Below are 19,332 nucleotides of genomic sequence, written 5' to 3' on the forward strand. Positions count from 1 at the left end.
TGTGGGTTGCCTCCATAGGTATGCAGCATTCTTTCTGTTTCATTCTGTTTAATTTACAGTCTGTTAGGCTATTCTGTTAAGCACTTTCTGTAGAGTTCTTTACATTGACTTAACTGATTCCGAAATAATTTTATTAATCAAAAGGGACTCCAAGTCATGTTGGGGATTTGAAGGAATGCCAATGCGCTCAACAAAACATATACCTTAGACACTATATGTGACATTAAGGCCTGAACTGTCTGGGTTTAAAGGTGATCCTAGTCCTTCCACCGAACCCTGTACACAAATTAAGTCATGTGGTTGTTAAATCCAATTTAAGCCGGCAGTGTTAAATGCAGCAGAAGAGAGGGGTGTGGTCGGCCTGACCTGTTGAACTGATGACACTATAATAAGAATATCTTGATTGGAACAAAGGCAGCAAATGAATGTTGGTGTAAACGTTGGATGTTTAGGTATTTGTTGCATTTATTTTGCATATTGTCTGTGTTAAGTGCTTTAGTCTTGTGAAAAGAACTCACTGGTTCACTTGCTCAGCTGTCCCTGTGTAAAACATCTACAGATATGTAGAGAGAAGATTTTCAAAAGTTAAGACATTCCCTCTGTGCTTGTACCATTCAATTTTACACTTTATTGTATTCCAACAGAAAACATTCAAACTGTCTTGTCACAGGGGAGGGGAACACAACGGAACAGCTAATGCTAGAGAGAGAGAGCGACTAAAGGGATTATCATGCGTCAGTTCAAGAGAATATCTCTCCTCCCTTTGCCGGCCAGCATCAAAGGGAGCTCAATGTTTCTCCACAGGGAAACACGATTAGTTGCTGTCGGTGGTGGATGTTACAGTTTCCAACCAAGATGACTGCCTGTTCTACTTTCCAGAGGACAACTTCAGCATCAAGACTTCAAGAATTCAAACTACCCGTCTGGGTTCTGATGCCGTGATTAAAAGATTTGACGGACAAGGCTTTTGGTGCAATCATGGAGAGTCCCATGGAAACGGGCAATGGCTTTTTAACAATTCGTAACTGATGGAAACTCATGGGCTTACCAAACTCTATTTATTTGGAAATGCAACCTTGACAGACTCATTAAAGAGCAAAACTTGTGACTCTTCATTTTTATTGACTCTCTTTGGTCACCTCACCACTCCAGAGAAACTACCTCAGATCATGCATATGATCACACCTTTCTTGATGACATTGTCTTATGGAGTTCGAGGGAATCCTCAACTCTATGATATCCTGAGAAGATTAATTCGATGATGACGAAGGATTGGGAGCATGTGTGATGATCTCAGGCTTCCTCTGTGAACTCTGGTGCCCCTTATCTCTTGGGAAGCCTGACTGAGACAGAAACAGATAGAGGTCAATAGCCTGTATTGGATCTTCTGTATGATAGCATGAGACAACATACTGCAGCAAGCCAGTGGACATCTAGGTTCTCCTAGAGTTGTCCTGGCACCCCACAAGAATTTAAAAAAGTGTGTGGGGGCAGGGGAGGGTTTAAATGGTGTTAATAACTGAAGAACAAGGTGACGGTTCAAAGGTTCGGGAGAATGGAGTTACTGGAGGCATGGGACTGGGTGAGATACCGTATAGGACTAGTACAGTGGCTATGGATACACCTGTCATGTCCATCACAAGTTTTGACAAAGATGGGGATGAGTGTGAGGAGTCGGGAGAGGACAATAATGAGGAGATTGAAGTTGATTATAGGCACAACTATTGGGAGGACGAGGACGAAGTCTATCAGGAGTTCGAGGAGTTGGACTTCGACTCCCTGCCGGATCACCCAGACACGCACAGCATTGCCTCGGACGATTCTTTCTATCCCCCAGACAATTCTGTTGTGCCTGACTTGTACCGCCCGCCGAGCCCCGACAGCCCTGAGCCCATTTCCTTCTTTAAAGCCTGCTGCAACAACAACGCCATCATTGTCAAGATTATGATCAGACAAGGAGTGACTGAAGAGGAAGTGAAAGAGACGGATCGAAACAGAAGAGTAGGTGTCTAGGCTCAACGTTTTTTAATGAAATCTTCTGGCTTTGTTTCACTGCTAACTTGAGCTAGCTGCTAGCATTTTCTTTCCTGCCTCCCTGATGTAAACCAAAAGTATCCCAATGTTTTTCCATTGGAAATCTAGGTTTGCTCACAAGGGTTATCATACTATAGATGGAAATACATCATGTCCCATGAGTATCAATCTTCAAGGACTGTACCAGTATTTATATAAGTTTTAGCTATCTAAATCATATAAACTCTGCAGAGTGTGAGGTTTTTAAATGTGTTTTACAATTTACAGGCAGCCACTGGTTTCCATTCATTTTTCCAATATCAGGTAAAGTGCAGATTGATTTTAATTGTCTGCACTGTGTCACTTTGAAACAGTAATATAAGTTTGATCAAAGTTTATGCAGACTTATGTTTACCATGATAAATTACACACACAAGCAAGTTTTGAGTCAGCCAGTTGATGGTCATACTGTATTGAAATGGATGGATATCAATGGCTGCTTCAAAGCTTCAAAGGTAGTAAAATTACATTTACAACATAGATCTTGAGAAGGGTATCATCAGGTGCATCAGATCCAGGGTCTGAAATTAACTTTTTTTCAATACCTGCTCCTGTGGCAAATGTTTTTTCTGTCTGTCTGCCATTCAGAAATTTTATCCGCCACTTTTGAAATTTATCCAGTAAATGAAGAAATAACATTTGAATCACTTAGACATGATTTAATGTAAAGAATTATGTCACTCAGTCTTCAACAGAATTACACAAAAAAATGTATATGAAAACACACAGTGTCCAACTACACCATAGCTTTCTGGGGAGCCCCATTTTTCAAGGGTCAAAGGGTGCTGTGCACATGCACAGACATTCTTGATTGCTATCAAATCATTTTAAACCATACAGAGAATATTCAGCCTGGCCCATTGAAGAAACTTCACCATTGCAAAGTCTTTTTAACTGATTGTTGTTGGTTAGGATTCAGTTAACTTCAACTGAGAATCATAACAAATATGGTTATGTGACCTACAGCGTTGATTCCATATAGCAATTATGAGCTACTTTTAAATATGTAGCTCTGTGCAATCATACACCAACCTAACTAAACGTGTGTTTTTTCATATCTGCCAAAGTGGCGGGTTGCATGACGGTGTCAGTTACTTGTACTCATTTCATATGCGACATTTTGTTCCTTAGAACTTCATCAGGTTAAATAATTACTACCTGATGAAGGTCAAGTGAACCAACCAGTGCACAGGTGTTTTTTCTCACAGTAAAAATACATTCAAACATATGACACACAAGAGCATGGTCTGTAAAATATTCAACAGTAATGCAACATACTTATGATCTGAAGAAAACAGGTTAAAATGTGTGAAGCCACTGGTATGGTCCTTTGAACTTTGATTATATATTGTGATAACATCGGTAGTAGCAGCATCCCACCTTCCATAGAGTTCATGTAAAGCTATTTGACTGATGTGTATGTGCAGGCTCAGCATCAGTGCAACAGCATGGCCTGCAGTGTTGTTCATGATGTAAGCCACCCACTACCTCTTAAAAGAGGTGAGATTATGACACTTTACTTTAAAGCCTGGTTCAAAACAGTTCTGTAGAGGGAAATACTAACACCTGCGGTTCACTGTAGGGAGCTGCTGCAGCACCTAGGAATATCATATCATTTAAAATCATAATGACAGTATATAAGGCAGCTCTTGCTGTTTCACAGCATGCATATGATCTGTTATAAGTACATGTGCCTGCAATGTTGATTGGCCACTCAGCACCATTTTAGCCTTTTAAATTTTTGCCTTTGTAAGCTGTTAAGCATTAGGTCCACAGTTTACAAGTATCACTCAGAACACGAGATTTTGTGGCTGTGAGCTTAGTAAACAAAAATTGTAGTCTTAACAAACGTCAATTTATGGCACATATACTTCTATGATTCATCACTTTAAAGTCAATAACTAAGAGGTGTTGTTGTATGTAACACAAAGGTGCAGTTAAGGATAAAAAGCCTGCTCACCCTGTGTGAACTTGGCTGTTCCTCTCAGCAGCATTCGCATCAGGTTTTGCGGTCAGGCCAGCTGACCCCGGTGCAGCTCCTGAACACCAGCGAGCCACTGAGGGTCACATCCTGAAGGAGGGTTCAGAGCAGTTGGTTAAGCCTCCGGTGACAGATGGGGAACGCAAACTGCACAGTGACAGTGTCAAGAAGCAGCTTGCCGTCTGGGCTCAGCCTCTGAAAGGCTCGCTAAGACATTGACCTGAGAACTTGGTAAGAGATACTGCATGCTTACAGAGCTGGAACAAACAGAGAAGGATTGTCCTGGAGTACTGTGACAGTAATGTCTTTCAGGAAACCTTGAAGGGTGTTGACACAGCATATGCTGCAATGAAAATGAGCAAGGGCTGACATTTGCTAATGGGATAATGAACTAAACAATAACTTTATCATTAATACGCTTTCTTTTTCCACCTGTTTCAGTAATAATATACGATTCTGTCCAATTCAACTGCCCTTTATAGTGTAATGCTGTCACTGTAGGAAACGTTTTATTGTCTCTGAGCACTGCTGAATGAATCTTCTCACTTTCTGCAGTGTGATCCAGCAAAAAAAAAAACCTTTCACGCAAAGGATTTAACTTTGACTGGGTGTTATCTTCAATATGTGTAACATTAGAACCAGGCTGGCAGCACTAACCTTATGTCTTGTAACACTGTTCACCTGCCAGCTTTAGCTCATGTTTTTTGTACAAATGCACATCATGTCATTCATGACTTTCCTTTTTTTCGACTCTCCTGATTGCAAGAAAATTCATCTTTCTGCACCCTGACCAGTGATTTGAGTTGCTCTATGTTCACGACAGTCACATTCACAGGACATGATTGTAACACCGTCTGTGATGTTTTAAAGGTCTCCTGACATTACATGCAGCTCACATACTGTATGTAGTTAATGCCAAGTCATCTTGGTCACAATTATTTCAATTATTAAAACATATTCTTATTTGTCACCTTCAAGACACAACTTGGAAATACTCCCCTTGAATTTGTGACATTGCTATTGTCTCATGTTCCCAATTATCCCCTTGGTCTGCGTTGAAATTAAGTTCTCGTCTTATCCCATAAATATTTAATTTAACCAGCTCTGTAGCTGTACCTTTTGATGTGCTTTATTACCACCCAGAAGTGGGTCGTGGGAAAGGCATAATTTATTACTTGTCATACCTCATTTGGGAATATTGGCACTACAGTGGGAACTACAACAAAATGCTGCTAAATTGGTGGGATGAAAGAAAAATGTGGATCATGAAACTTTTCGTATCACAACTACAGACATTTATGAGTGTTTTTCTTATGGAGTCCGGAGGCAGAAGGGATATCTTTACTCAATCTGTCTTAAGCGTCCATTTGATTTTGCATCCATTTGATTTTGCCAGTCTAATTTAACTGTGACACACTGTGCTTATCATAGGCCCCAGTTACATCTCATGTTAACATGTGATCTGCATCTAAATAATGACATCTGACCTCCAGATGTGGTGTGGCTGATCTGATCACATTATGATTGCAATGTGTTCTGCTTGCATGTACACTTGGAATTAACATTTCTATTTTCTTATCCAGGCTGTATATCCACATACAGACTGCATGTTAATGGCAGGTGAATATGGGGTCAGAATTGAAGATGTACACCTTTTTTGTTTGAAATAGAGAGGTACGGTGAGAGGAGGGATAGGTCAGAATTTTTGAAGTGGGAATGTATGAGGTACTTATTTATAGTTAATGTATTATATACAGTAGGTGGAGGTCGGTATGCCCCCCAGAAGCAGCAGGAGTGCTGACATGAAAGCTAAACAATGTACTGCTGTGGACGAAAGGCAGCAGCAATTTGTATTTTAGCCACATAAAAGATTCCACTACAACAACAACAGTTTGGGTATATTGAGAGTATTTTCACGACTTAACCCTTTTAAATGCCAAAGGTACACAGTGACACAAACAAAAGAGCTAATTGAGGCAGCAGTAAACCAGCAGCTCCTGTGGTCAAAAATGGTAAATCACTGTTTTTCTCTGGGAGAGAAGAGAGCGATGTAACAGCTTTATTTCAGCTGTCTAACGGAGAGGTAAAAGTAAGTTTTGTTGCTGACCCCTCCACAGCAGTCCATTGCTTAGTTTCTATGTCGGACTCCGGTCTACCTCACTTGCCCGGGGGCGTGCCAGCTAATCTCTACTGTATGTAATACACTGACTATGGATAAGTATCATACAAACCAACTTCAAATAATCCAAATTATCCCTTTCAGCACAAATAAGTGGTTTAGATAATGTGGTTAAAGTGGTGGTTTACCTATAAAGTATGTGATTGGCTGTCTGACCGCTTTGGCCTTATTGGTCTTATTCTTTTCAGCAATATTAAAGTGAGGACAGATCAACAATTAAGTTGGTGAGAAACTGTTGTCATAACTGTTCGGACACGTTTTCCAGATTTCCACCTCCAACATGGACTACAAAGTGTGCACCACTTCATCCAGTTCAGTTTGGGTTGTGTCCTAAGTGATGCCTGAGGACCTCAACATCGCACAGACTAACTGCTCAATACACATTTATTTTTACTGTTCTTTATCTGTGCTTGCTCCAGAGACTGCATACTGCAGTGTGGCTAACTTGCTGATCTTATGTCTTTCCTCACATTCTGTTAAACCACCAGCTAGGTAGTTTCTTCATGCTTTTTTAATTACCACTAAGGTTGGTAACAGTATTAACCATCTCAAAAGCTTGAAAATGCAACCCCTGTCCACTTTGTTAATGTGTCTTTATGAGAATTTTATTTTATTTTTTTAGCCCTAATCCAAACACTAACTCTGATTTAACAGCTTTTAAATAAGAACAAACAAGCCAGTAGCAATTTGGACAATTGGGTTCTTAGCAAGTGAGAACTACAGTTGGAAACCATGTTTAGCCTGAGTTAAGAGTCTATTACAGACTCACTATCTGTCTGTTACACATTGGAAAACAGCCTTTTACTTTGCTCATAGGCACTACGACTGATAAGCATTATTTCTTTTTATGAGAATTACTGCAGTGATTTTCTCCCGTGAGAAAATATGGCTTTATTTTATAAATAAGCTTCCCTGTAGCCCCAAGAAACCATTTTAGTGTTTTCAGGAGCCAAAGAAATCACAGATAATGAGAGAAGAAGGAACTCAAGCACTTTTGTTTTTGTGTTTCAGTCTGGTCTGATTGTGGCGTGCTACCATGGCTACGTGGACGTGGTCATTGCCCTTTCTCATTGCCCATATGTTGATGTTAACTGGCAGGACAACGAGGGCAACACCGCTCTCATCACTGCAGCACAAGCAGGTAAACACACCTTGGGCCATTAAAGGATTGTTATTGCTAGTATTTGTTAAAAAAGCCGTTCCCAGTCAGTCAGGATCCACCAACAGGTGTCTTGACTTATTAGACCTCTCTGTCAGACTGTAGGGGCGTGTACCGACTGTGCTTGATTGAGATTGGCCAAACTATCCTGTTTTTAATTTAGTTAAAGACATCATTTCAACATTTTGGGAAACACACATAGGCGTATTTGCTTTCTTGCTGAGAGCTGTGAAGAGATGCGAAGATTGAAAGCACTGTCATGTCTATAAGGTAATATGAAGCTACTACCAGCAACAGGCTAATTTAGCTTAGCACAAAGACTGGAAACACGGGGAAATGGCTAGCCTTACACTGTCAGAGCCAATGACAGTATATAAAGATGGATGACATGACAGCTCCCTAAAAGTGAAGCCAAAGCATCTAGACTGCACCCTAGCTGCATTCAAGATCATAACCCCACACCTTCTCTATATTAGTGGTGGGACATACTAAAAAATTACACAAGATAGGAACTATCTTAACTAAACAATCAAAGTATGTCAAATGAATTTTTTACCCAAGATGGCTTCTGTCCCTTTAGATCGTTGATGTATGTTCAAGTGTTCATTTTTCTGAGTTTGGTTTTTATTAGCTATTTGATACTACGATCCCATTTATACGACAATGATTTCACCCGAAAACGGTAAAATTAAGTTGCGTTTTGGCTAATCGTTTACACGACAGCGGTGTTTTGGGTGCCTGAAAATGCAACGTCTTGAAAACGGGTCCCAGAGTGCAATTTTTTTGGAAACGGCACCGTTTCCTTTGTCATGTAAACTTGCAATATGCAGTTCCTTTGAAAATAGAGACTTTTTGCACATGTGCATTACGGTTCCAGTCAGTAGCAACTCCACCTTGTCGTCCGTCGAGACAAATGTTCGTGTGGTTGCCCTTTTGTTTGTTTATACATCACCGCTCTGTAGAAGGAAGCGCGTGTGTACAGACGCGTGTTGTTTCATTGCGAAGTCACATCGCCAACTTCTGGCCTGGCATGTATACTACAGCGTTTTTGGTCATTTTTGCGGATCCGTGTGCATGGCAATTGTTATCAAAACATTGAAACGAAAAATGAAAAACGATTCCGTTTTCAGCGGATCGTTTTCGTGTAAACATGGCCTAGAAAAAGGGTGTGCAATATCATGATTGACAGCTATGTGTGCTAATTGTTGTGATTGTGATCAATGGTGCTGATCACAGTTAGATCAGACGGGTTTATGAGTGGAGTTTGATACCGTGGCATCACTTCTTCACAGACTGGCTTCAAATGTCACCAACACAAGATGGCTGTATCCATACTTTGACCTCATTTTAGTGCAGTGGAAGGAAATGTAGACGCATCATCCATCTTAATATACATTCACTGGTCAGATGGTACCAAATTTGCCCACCAGTGCCTCTAAAGTTGCAAATTCACATGTTGCATCTCAGTTGTTCAAAAGTCATGTGTAAAAAAATTCAATTTGTAGTTTTATGTTATGTACCAAACTTTTTCTTGGCCAGGCTAGCTGTTTACCTTTGACATGTATAGTTGCAGCCACATTCTGTTTGGAGCCTACACGACTCCCCCTATAAACCATACCTATCACCAGTACAAGATAAACCCACCAAGGCAACGGTTACTTGAACCCTGCTACAGTGTGACATTGTAGGCTAGTGCATAAATATGAGGTCAAAGAAGCAATAATCCAATCTACAACTTACCTTTTAAGTAACAAGAGGACCCTTACCCTTATTTTAACCTTGACCACCCCTCTTTTAACCAATTTGTCATAACTTTCTCATTATGTCACAAAATGTATCTCATTCAAACATACTTTGCTCATTCTAACATGATAAGTTTATTTTTATAACAGGATACTTATACATATTTGAAGAAGAAAAGTACCCAGTCATGGCTTATGAAGGGTGATTGTGGCCTACCTTGGCTTGAAATTTCAACAATGACTGGTTTATATGGTTTGATTAACTTTTATCCAAATGCTTGGGATGATAAATGGTAAAAGAATCATCCATCTAGAGAATCAGTCTATTAACCAACCAATCGCTTATTTGTCACATGGAAATCATACAAGGCACAACTCCAGTGAAATGTGATCCTGTCAGCTCCTTTAACCTGTGCACTGTGGTTTAGTTAGTTCATCCAACTGATTTTTTTGTCACCACATTCACACATGATAATTACACAAAGTGCACTGAGCAATATGAGAGCAGCCCACAGCCATAACCTTATATATTAAAACACCCTGCCACATTGATCAGTCATGGTATATTATTAATCAGCCATGCTATATGATTAATCAGTCATGTCATATGGTTGCTCAGGGCTACAGTGTCTAAAAGAACTGACTGGATCATTATTACAACAAACCAATCATGTTATAACAAGAAAACTTTCCAAGCGATACGCTGCAGTAAATATTACAGTCATTTGTCATTATTTATTAAATTAAAAAACAGTGAATTTTCTCTCCAATACAGAACCAAGCTTTTAAAGGCAGGCTATGTAACTTCGAAAGAAATAGAACAATCTTCCCCTGCCAAATGAAAATCTTTATTTGCAATAGAATTTACTCTTGCTCAAGCCAACATACTGAGAGGTTTTACTGCTACAGCTGTATTTGGCTTTTGGTTGCTAATGTTCGCTAAGGTTGAATGTATAGCTGATTCTCTAGCCCCTTTTACACTGCCAGATTTTCCGCGAATGTTGGGCCGTTTTGCCGGCAAGCTGTGAGTGTTTAGACACAGAGGCGGATTGGCAAGTTGATCCAAGGTGCCCAGTTTTCCCCCTCGTAGGGTAGTCATATAGGTGAAACCTTTTTGGTTTAAACCGAGGCGGCCTTCCGCAACGGGAGGGGCTGTAGTAGCAAGTGGGAAATGCAAACCTGACAGACACTGTAAAGATGAGCAACTGGGGAGACATGGAATTGCGCACCCTCCTTGTCCTCGCAAATGAAGAGGCCATTAACCATCAGATGACAGGAACGGCAAAGAATGGGCCAACTTACGAGAGAATCCCCGAAGGACTGACCAGCTGTGGCTTCCCTCCCACGTCACTGTTTACGTAGTCTCGCCACCAGACAATCAGAGATCTCCGCCTTCTGATAGTCTGGGGACACTCCTTTCTAAAGTGTGTTTAACACACCGGCAAAAACGGCCGGCAACAAAGCAACGCCTCTTGCATTTTTGAAAAGGACACGCCCTCCTGGAAATGTGCGCTCCCCTTTTCTCGTCTGCAAGGAAACAAACACACAGAGAGCTTGAAAATGGATGCCGAGAGATTTATCTCCATTTTATCAAACGTGTGCTCAGTCCACAAGATTGTGGAAATGAAGGACTTACAGCGACTTGAGCCATTTTGTACCGCTACACGTGTTTCTAGTGGGACTATGTTTACAAGCACAAGAGTTCAGCGAGCCACCGAAGGACCGCCCTGCGGATTTACTATTGGTTCTGCAACGTAGGGAGTTTTTTTAAACTCTGAAATTGTATCCGCCCATCTAAACACAAAATCAGGGATAAAGTCATCAGTCTTTAGTTAAGCAAAGCATCTAAAGACTGACTTGTGAGTCTACTGTTAACGTCAAACTCTGAGCTACACTTTTTGTTACATTTGCAGCCTTTTGCCGCACTCCCTTATTTTGTTTTTATACTGCCAATGCTGAAAAAAAGACTGAGAAAAAAGACTTTTGCACAACTCCTATCTAAAAAGGGCTATTGTTACATTATGTTTTAGCATCACAGACAAACATTTTAATTTTTATCTAAAAAAGTGATTGTAAACTATGATGTTTTTTTTACAGCTTGAGTTGTTCTTGTTTTATTTTTCAGAGCTCCAGCCATTAGATCTAACATTGTGCACAACAAAATAATTGCTGAGCTCTTAACCCACTTGCCAGAAAAAATGTTGGCATTGTACATTTCTGCAATCCATGGATATGTTACATTTGAATGTTATTTTGTAGTGGATACATTGAAACTCTTACTTGCTTACAGTCAGGAAAACATCATGTTTTGGCTAAAAATACACGGTTTAGGGTTTGGAGGGTCACAATCCCATCAGGAAAAGCAGCAATGTCTCTGTGAAAAAAAACCCAAAAAAACAAAAAACAAAACACTTTCCATGCCTGATAAGCTGCTAGTAACAGAGCAATGAGTCACTAAATTCAAACCAGTCTTGTTATTTGTTGTGGTTTGTTGGTCAAGGTGCCATTCACCATCCCCTCCACCTCCAGATGACAAAGAAAGCTCCTATACTATGTCACTTTATAAACGATGATATGAAATGTATAAATCATGCAAATGTAACATGTTTATGATTTGCGAAAACGTACAACGGCAACATTTTCCTCTTGTGACTGGGATGAAGATCTTTGACCATGGCAGCTGCGCTAAAACTATGAGCAGTCAGTTGTTCAGGTTGTAAACTAGCCATGTTTGGCCAGATTAGCTACCGCTTTTGTCGAGGTAGAAGCAACCAGGTTCAGACCAAAGTTAAACTTTGGCTGTAAACTGTGATGGATGTTAACGCTTAACCTTTTGTGAACAGTAGTAATTTTACTGTTTGCTTTTCTTTCACTTCCCAATATATCTTTCTAAACTGTAAGCTTGTTTACAACCTGTTTGATCCTCTGAATGCTTGTGTTCCCTGACCCACTCTATTTTTAGTCATATTGTTGCGTTCCAAGATCATACAATATCTGATAGAGCTGACAACCAGAGCCACAAAAACCAAGCAGTAACAAACAGTTTTCCTTTATTTAACAGATGAATTTGCAATGATCCTGTATTTGTCACCTGTTGACATGAATTTGGTTTAAAAGCATTTTTTAAAAGGGAAAAAGCTGCTACAGACAAGCATAAACTTAGACCAGCCTCATTCAGATCAATTTACTACTTAAGCATTGATTGGTTAAAATTTCTAGGTCTGAGCACCAACCCAGTCAAAGGTAATGGAATCATCATTCTATCTATTTGAGTGAAACATAATCATGACATGCTCTCTTTGACAGGGATCCATAAAAAGATTCTGTCGAGATGGTAGGGAGCTTATTGTGTTTGACTTCCCAATCTTTCTCCTCCATTTACCTCAGTGTGGAACAGTTATATTGTTAGCATTGCTTGGTAAATGCAGGACTAAAAACCTCTGGATATGACTCTCCAGACACAGATTACATGACCAAACATCAATAATTATAACCCCAGATACTCACACAACTTTCAGGATGTCTCCTTTCATCTCATTTCACTACTTTGAGGCATAATTTACAGTGGTAAAATTTTTATTGCAGAGAACTGAGTTTCCAAATTTGGTCCAAATTAAAGCACATATTATATAATATTATGGTCTGGTGATTCCAGTTGTAAGAATCACTGTTATTTGCTGGCATTAGAAAGTACCATGGTAAGTAATTTCATAGTGATGCAGCCACATGTATCAGACACGGCGCCCAGGCCTCTCATCTGCTAACGATGATGAATGGCTCTCTGTGTCCTGTGATGAATAGCTGCAGACTACTCTTCATTTTCTGCTTCATTAAAAGAAGTATCGATCCCATTTCATGACAAAGTACTCTGCAACACCTCAGGGGAACTGGTGACCAAGACTGTGAGTCCACATGGCTGCTGCAGTGCTGAGTGGCCGAATACATAAGGAGAAAAACTTTCCATAAAACCCTTGTGCTAAAACTCTGCACTGTGCTGACTTAAGGGGCTGTAGACATTCAGCGTCTTTCACGGCCTGGAAAACGCTAGGCTGGGCGCAGGGTGCCACTCCTATTTTGTGTCATGTGCCAGCTTTCAAGAGTGCAGTGGCAGGTTGCATCTGAGGTTGCTAAGCAACCTTAACAAGCACTGTATTATAGCCTATTTACCTGAAATCCTGAGTGGAGACCTGATCTTCTTCCAGGCACAGTTTGTGTGTGGGCTATTGTCCATGGGACAGATGTAAAGCTCTGGCAGCCCCGCACTAAAATGATCAACCTCTCCATATTTTTCACAGACTGATATTCACAGAAGAAGGGCGAATTTCAAGAGACCAACCTTTACACATTTGTCTGGATGTAGAATGGATTTACTCGATTAGGAACTCAGGTTGTAAAGGTTCAATCAATCAGTCAGTCAGTCAGTCAGTCAGTCAGTCAATCAATCAACTTGTAACATGTAATCACAACATTACTCCGATGAAAAAAGTAACCCAGTCAGTTCCTTTAATTTGTGCATTAAAAGTGTGTGTATGATTGGGCATTCAGTGTCCTCATTGGCCTGTGGGTAGAAGCTTGTTGCTGAAGGGTTAAACGGCTGCACTTTGACTTAAGATCCTATCAGCAACAGTGAAGTGACTTCAAACCCCAGAGTGGCTGACAAAATATGAGCATTGTTGACAAGTGTTGACATGAATAGATCAGATGCATGGGTGCTGGGCATCATTTGAATCCCATTTTTCCAAAAAGATATAAAAAGTTACAACATTAATTTAAGACATTTGATTGTATGCATACTTACATGAGTCTTCAATTATAATAAGCTCCTCAATAAATAAGACAATATTGTTTAAAGGCAAAAAATAAGGAGTACATCAACAAATTTACCTACAAAATTAAAGCTGTAAGCAGTGTTGGGCGGGACCTCGGACTCAGGCCATTTCGGCCTCCAGCTAATGTAGACAGTTAAAGACAAAAGTTGTAGACGATTTTAGACCCCTCTAGCTCACAGCTGACAATTTCTCCACATTTGCTCATGTTATTTTCAGAGGCACTAGCTCACTTCCTGTTGGATTTAGGTCAGGGATGTCAGCACGTGATTTGTAGGTCTTGATGAGACGAACAAGCCAGTTTTGGTTTAATCTTTCTACGACATTCCTATGGACTGCAGCGGCCATTTTAGTGTGTCTAGGTGGCGCTAGAGAGCACATTTTGGCACTTTTGGGGTTAATTTTTCCATTTTATCAAATTTTTCACCAGTCCTGACATGCGTGCCAATTTTGGTGAGTTTTTGAGCATGTTTAGGAGGTCTGCCTTTGGCCAAGGTCCCTTAAAAATACTGTATTAAACCCAAGTGCCTCATTCCAACTGGATTATTAGGCTGTAGTAGTAGTATTATCTCTGAAACAACATTCAGTGCAGATGTTAGGGGACAAGTCTAATGAACGTGATGATTTACATGACAGAACCAGTCCAACTAGAAGAAACAGTTTCTGAAGAAACTGCAGTGTGAATGCTGGATGCAGAAGCTAAACTATATTGCTGGCCTAAATGTTAAAGAATAAAGGGAAGTAGTAGCAATAGTTGGAAAAGTGGCAATAGGTTTAAATCATATGAATGTCATTGGAAAGTTGAATAATACAATAATGTGAAAAAGGATGTGAAAAATTTTGAGTCTATTTTTTTTTTAAGTTGACGCAGACTAATTTGCTGGCTTCAATAGTTGAATAATACCACAAATGTAAACAAATGTGGAATATCTTAGGGTATGTTGAAAAGCTCATACTATACTGCACTGACGCATGAATGTGTACAAATAACGTGAGGAAGTAGGAAGAGGTGGAAAAGTGGACATGGATTAAATGAGTGTAAATGTCATTGAAAAGTTGAATAATAGTTTAATAATAATAATAATAATAATACATTTTTTTTGAAAAGCTGACACCAAAGTAAATTACTAGCTTTAAAAGTTGAATGCCCATAATATATGGGAGATGTGAAACATTGTAAGGTTTGATCAAAGTGTCTAGCTGAAAGTACAGACAGAGGAGGATCTTGAAAAATACTTTTAAGTCTCCCAGCATTCACACCCAATTCTCTGTAAGTATAGGCCACCAAGACATTGCTGGCCTACCACTAACCTATCTTGGCGCTCCTCCCTCACTGACCAGAGCCACAACAACCGGACACTGATTCTTTAGCATGAATTAAGCAAAGCAGTGCTTTGAGCTAAATGCCAATGTCAGCATGCTAACATGCTCATACTAACGTGCTGTGGTTTAAAGCCTAGAATGCTCACAACATCATCATCTGGCACTATTTTGCAAATTAACACAATATTTGCTCTTTGGCACTAAACACCATACATACATGTATGTACCAAATTTCATCATCATCCATGTTGCAATATTTCAGTCTAGACCAAAATGGTGGTACTTTGTTTTGAAATGATGGTTGAACATTGTCATCCCTGGAGCCACCACACTGACATGCTTAAAAATTCACTCCTGAACCTGCCTTATAGTCCTGAGTCTACAGGAGGGAGTATAACTGTAAGTTTTTGTATTGATTAGTGTTGAAAAAGAAATGCTGAAAAGTAGAAAAGCAAAGACAATATGAGAGATACAGTGTATCAGAGGAAGCTTTCCAAGTGCCAAACTGGAGAAACTAGCCAGCTGAACACACGTCTGTGTTTCTCTCTGGCCTGCAGGTCATGTGTATATCTCAAACTTCCTGCTCAACTACTTCCCTGGGATGGACATCGAGAGGAGGAATTGTCATGGCTTCACAGCTCTGATGAAGGCTGCCATGCAGGGCCGGGCTGAGTGTGTCAGGGCTCTCATGCTGTCTGGTAAAACATACATTTAATAATTAAGATCAATGAAATCATTAAATCGTGAATGAAAACCTTTATTGTTCTTGCAATCTACTAGATGTATGAAGGTAGAAATCAGGGCAAATTATAGTACTGCTCACAGATTCTCTCTAGCACTGACCACGTCTATAATGCCTCATGTTTCCAGGAGGTGATATTCAGGCACGGGACAGCAGCCGCAGTATGACACCCAGGGAGTGGGCTCTCTTCACTGGTCGATATGAGACGGCTGATCTGATGCTTCGGCTGATGTCAAAGCCCTGTGCTGAGCAGTTTTGTGACTCCTTTTCCCTGGAGTGGCCCATGTTGGAGGTTAATAAGTTCACCATTGTTACTATTGAATGCACCACAAAATGCTTTCAACTAATGATTCTTTTAAACTAAAATGTTGGATCTTCTTGTGCAGGAGCTGGTGGCCAAGGCCCAAGAGCCAAAGTCTTGCTGGAGGCGTTTGATCAACTACCTTTCCTGCTGCCCTTATGGGCTTTACAACAACAAGGTAAACCCTGTGGATGATGGCGTTCTTGACCACATGGTACGGGTCACCACCAGCATCTGCAATCCAGTCATTGCCACAGCTTGCCGCACGGTGTGTCCAGGCAGCCCACCGTGCATTGGAAAGCGTCGTCAGGCCGTGCAGGAGATCCTAAGGAGGCAAAGGATATCTGAGCTGAAGCGTCTGGGCCCGGACAGATTGAACAACTACAAGAGATTTTTCCAGAACTCGCGGGTCCTCCTGATCCCCAAGGCAAGGGACCGGAGAGCCAGCCTGCAGCCTCAGCTGCTGAACAACGTGGCTGCAGTGGCCATTAGACGAGCAAGCCTCCTGCCTCTGAATATGCTGAGGAGAAGCAGCGTGCGGCCAGGCATGGTGGTGCCCAAAGTGAGGCTTTGCAAAGCCCCAGCTCCGAGCTTCATACCAGAAAAACTAAGACGGAGCAGAAACCGTAACCAGCTCCAGATCCCCAAGTGGGACTACAAGATGAAGAGAATAGAGAAGAGGCAGGAGGAGGAGAGGCGACGATTGTTACCTCTGATAAGGAGGAGATGAGGGGATAGGGGAGTACTACTATATGTTCACTTTATCTCAGAAAGCAGGACAAGCCTTGACCATGCACAGTGTTGTAGTCCCAGATAAATTAACCGGAAGAACTGACTCTGTTAATGTAAATATTTTTCATTGTGTTTGCTGAGATTGCCGACATTGTTGGATTTGTTGCCTTGTTTCTACTTGAGTTCACATGATTCCTTTGTGAGGCATATTTTGGGGTGCAATGTAGGAGAGTTCAGCAAAAAAAAGTCAATGTAGTAGCTATATTGGTTATTCCTGCTAGGATGCTGACAACATACACATTTCCATGTCGACAGCTTATATTTATGGTAAATTCAGTGACACATGGCAAAAGAACAAAAGAAGATTATGTGTAAGGGTTTTAGTATGCTTCAATGCTTGTGAAGGTTCCCAGTTCAGAATATTCCCTTCTGGACAGTAAAAAAAAAGAGGCAGAAATAGGAAAGATTCAGTAAGGGTAACAGGGAGACAACAGAAGCTAAGGAGCAGCCGAGATTACTCAAAGGAAAAGAGTTAAGAGAGAGAAAAACAAAAAACTGCAGCAGGATGAGAGGCCATGCTGACTTGGAAAGAACAAGTACAGGATACATGATTCAGGACACAAAAGTATGGAAGCTTAAAGCATTCACCTGAGAAAAACAAAAGAATTTGTCTAGTTTTTCTGAATTAATAAATCTTTTTAAGCATTATTATTAAAATTATTTATCTATTATTTATTCATGAAATATTATGACTTTTTTCTCTTAAAGGGATAGTGCACCCACACATGAAAATTCAGCCATTATCTACTCACCCTCATGCCGATGGAGGCTCAGGTGAAGTTTTAGAGTCCTCACATCACTTGCGGAGATCCCAGGGGAGAGGGGGTAGCAACACAACTCCACCTAATGGAGGCTTACGGCGCCCCAGATTCAAATGTCCAAAAACACATAATTGAAACCACAAAATATCTCCATACTGCTCGTCTGTAGTGATCCAAGTGTCCTGAAGCCCCGACATAAAAAGCTGTTTGGAAAAACGACATTTGAACTCTGTTTTTAGCCTCATTGTAGCCTGCAGCTCTAACTGCCTCTCTGGGCACCGCATTCACGTGTGCGCACTCGTGTGAGACCATGAGACATGGGCACCGCTATCATGTGTGTGCGCTCGCTAACCTGTACATCTGTGTTTGTATCACGTGACACTTGCACCACAGGGAGAAACAACAGTAACCACAGTAAAAGTTAAATTGCACTACGATCTTTTAGCAAAGGATAACCCAACATGTGTGAAGACTTTGAAATTGAGGAGGAACAGCATTTCTTTGCTGAGCTGTATTTGTTTGAGTATACGGACGTGGAACTTAGGCTGCTGGACGAAGCAGCCGCTGCAGCTGAATAGAGGCCCAGAGAGGCAGTTAGAGCTACAGGCTACAATGAGGCTAAAAACAGAGTTCAAATGACATTTTTCCAAACAGCTTTTTATGTCAGGGCTTCAGGACACTTGGATTACTATGGATGAGCAGTATGGAGATATTTTGTGGTTTCAATTATGTGTTGTTGGACGTTTGAATCTGGGGCACCATCAGCCTGCATTAGGTGGAGTTTTGTTGCTACCTCCTCTCCCCTGGGATCTCCGCAAGTGTTGTGAGGACTCTAAAACTTCACCTGAGCCTCCCTCGGCATATGGGTGAGTAGATGATGGGTGAATTTTCATGTTTGATTGCAGTATCCTTTTAATATTATGCTTTTTTTACCCTTCAAATTCCTAAATTAATTCTTGTAATATTATGACCTTATTCTGAAATTTCAGATTTTTTAAATACATTTCATACATTTCTGGTGAAGCATAACGCATTTACTTGAGAAATCTTTTCTGTAACCACATTATCAGAGTTATGAGAAAAGTTTCATTGAACAAAAAAAAGTTCTGCTCTTGGTTTTCTGAAATAACAAGACAATAATCTTGGAAATTCTCATCTCTGATTAAACATTATTATTTTCTCATTAATTCAGAAAAACAAAAGCAGAATTTTTTTTCTCCTGTTAATGCATGATGCTTCCATACAAGAGGAGGAGAAACGTGAAAATGTGGGAAGGTGACAGCCAGTCAGATGGATTTTACAGGATGGAGAGAGGAGCTTTGACACGGCCAAATGAAGATTGGTGGCTGGCTTCTGCTGCAGATTGCTACAGGGAAGGATCACTGAGCATGCAGGGGGAAGCCAAGAAGCCATTTTACACTGGTGCATAGTCCAACAGGTATTTCCAAGGAAG

At 40.6% G+C, this 19,332-nt stretch overlaps 1 protein-coding gene across 1 annotated transcript; it reads left to right on the forward strand.

Moving 5' to 3' along the window:
- Window positions 1-666: 666 nt before the first annotated feature.
- Window positions 667-18,482, forward strand: ankrd33bb (ankyrin repeat domain 33Bb). The gene is made up of 5 exons (XM_033650077.2): window positions 667-2,001; window positions 7,245-7,374; window positions 15,841-15,981; window positions 16,154-16,317; window positions 16,412-18,482. The coding sequence occupies exons 1-5, from the start codon at window positions 1,507-1,509 to the stop codon at window positions 17,054-17,056; spliced, it is 1,575 nt and encodes a 524-aa protein (XP_033505968.1). The 5' UTR covers window positions 667-1,506; the 3' UTR covers window positions 17,057-18,482.
- The last annotated feature ends 850 nt before the right edge of the window (window positions 18,483-19,332 follow it).

This window comes from Epinephelus lanceolatus, chromosome 12 (assembly GCF_041903045.1).
Source record: "Epinephelus lanceolatus isolate andai-2023 chromosome 12, ASM4190304v1, whole genome shotgun sequence".
In the NCBI taxonomy this organism is placed as follows: domain Eukaryota; kingdom Metazoa; phylum Chordata; class Actinopteri; order Perciformes; family Serranidae; genus Epinephelus; species Epinephelus lanceolatus.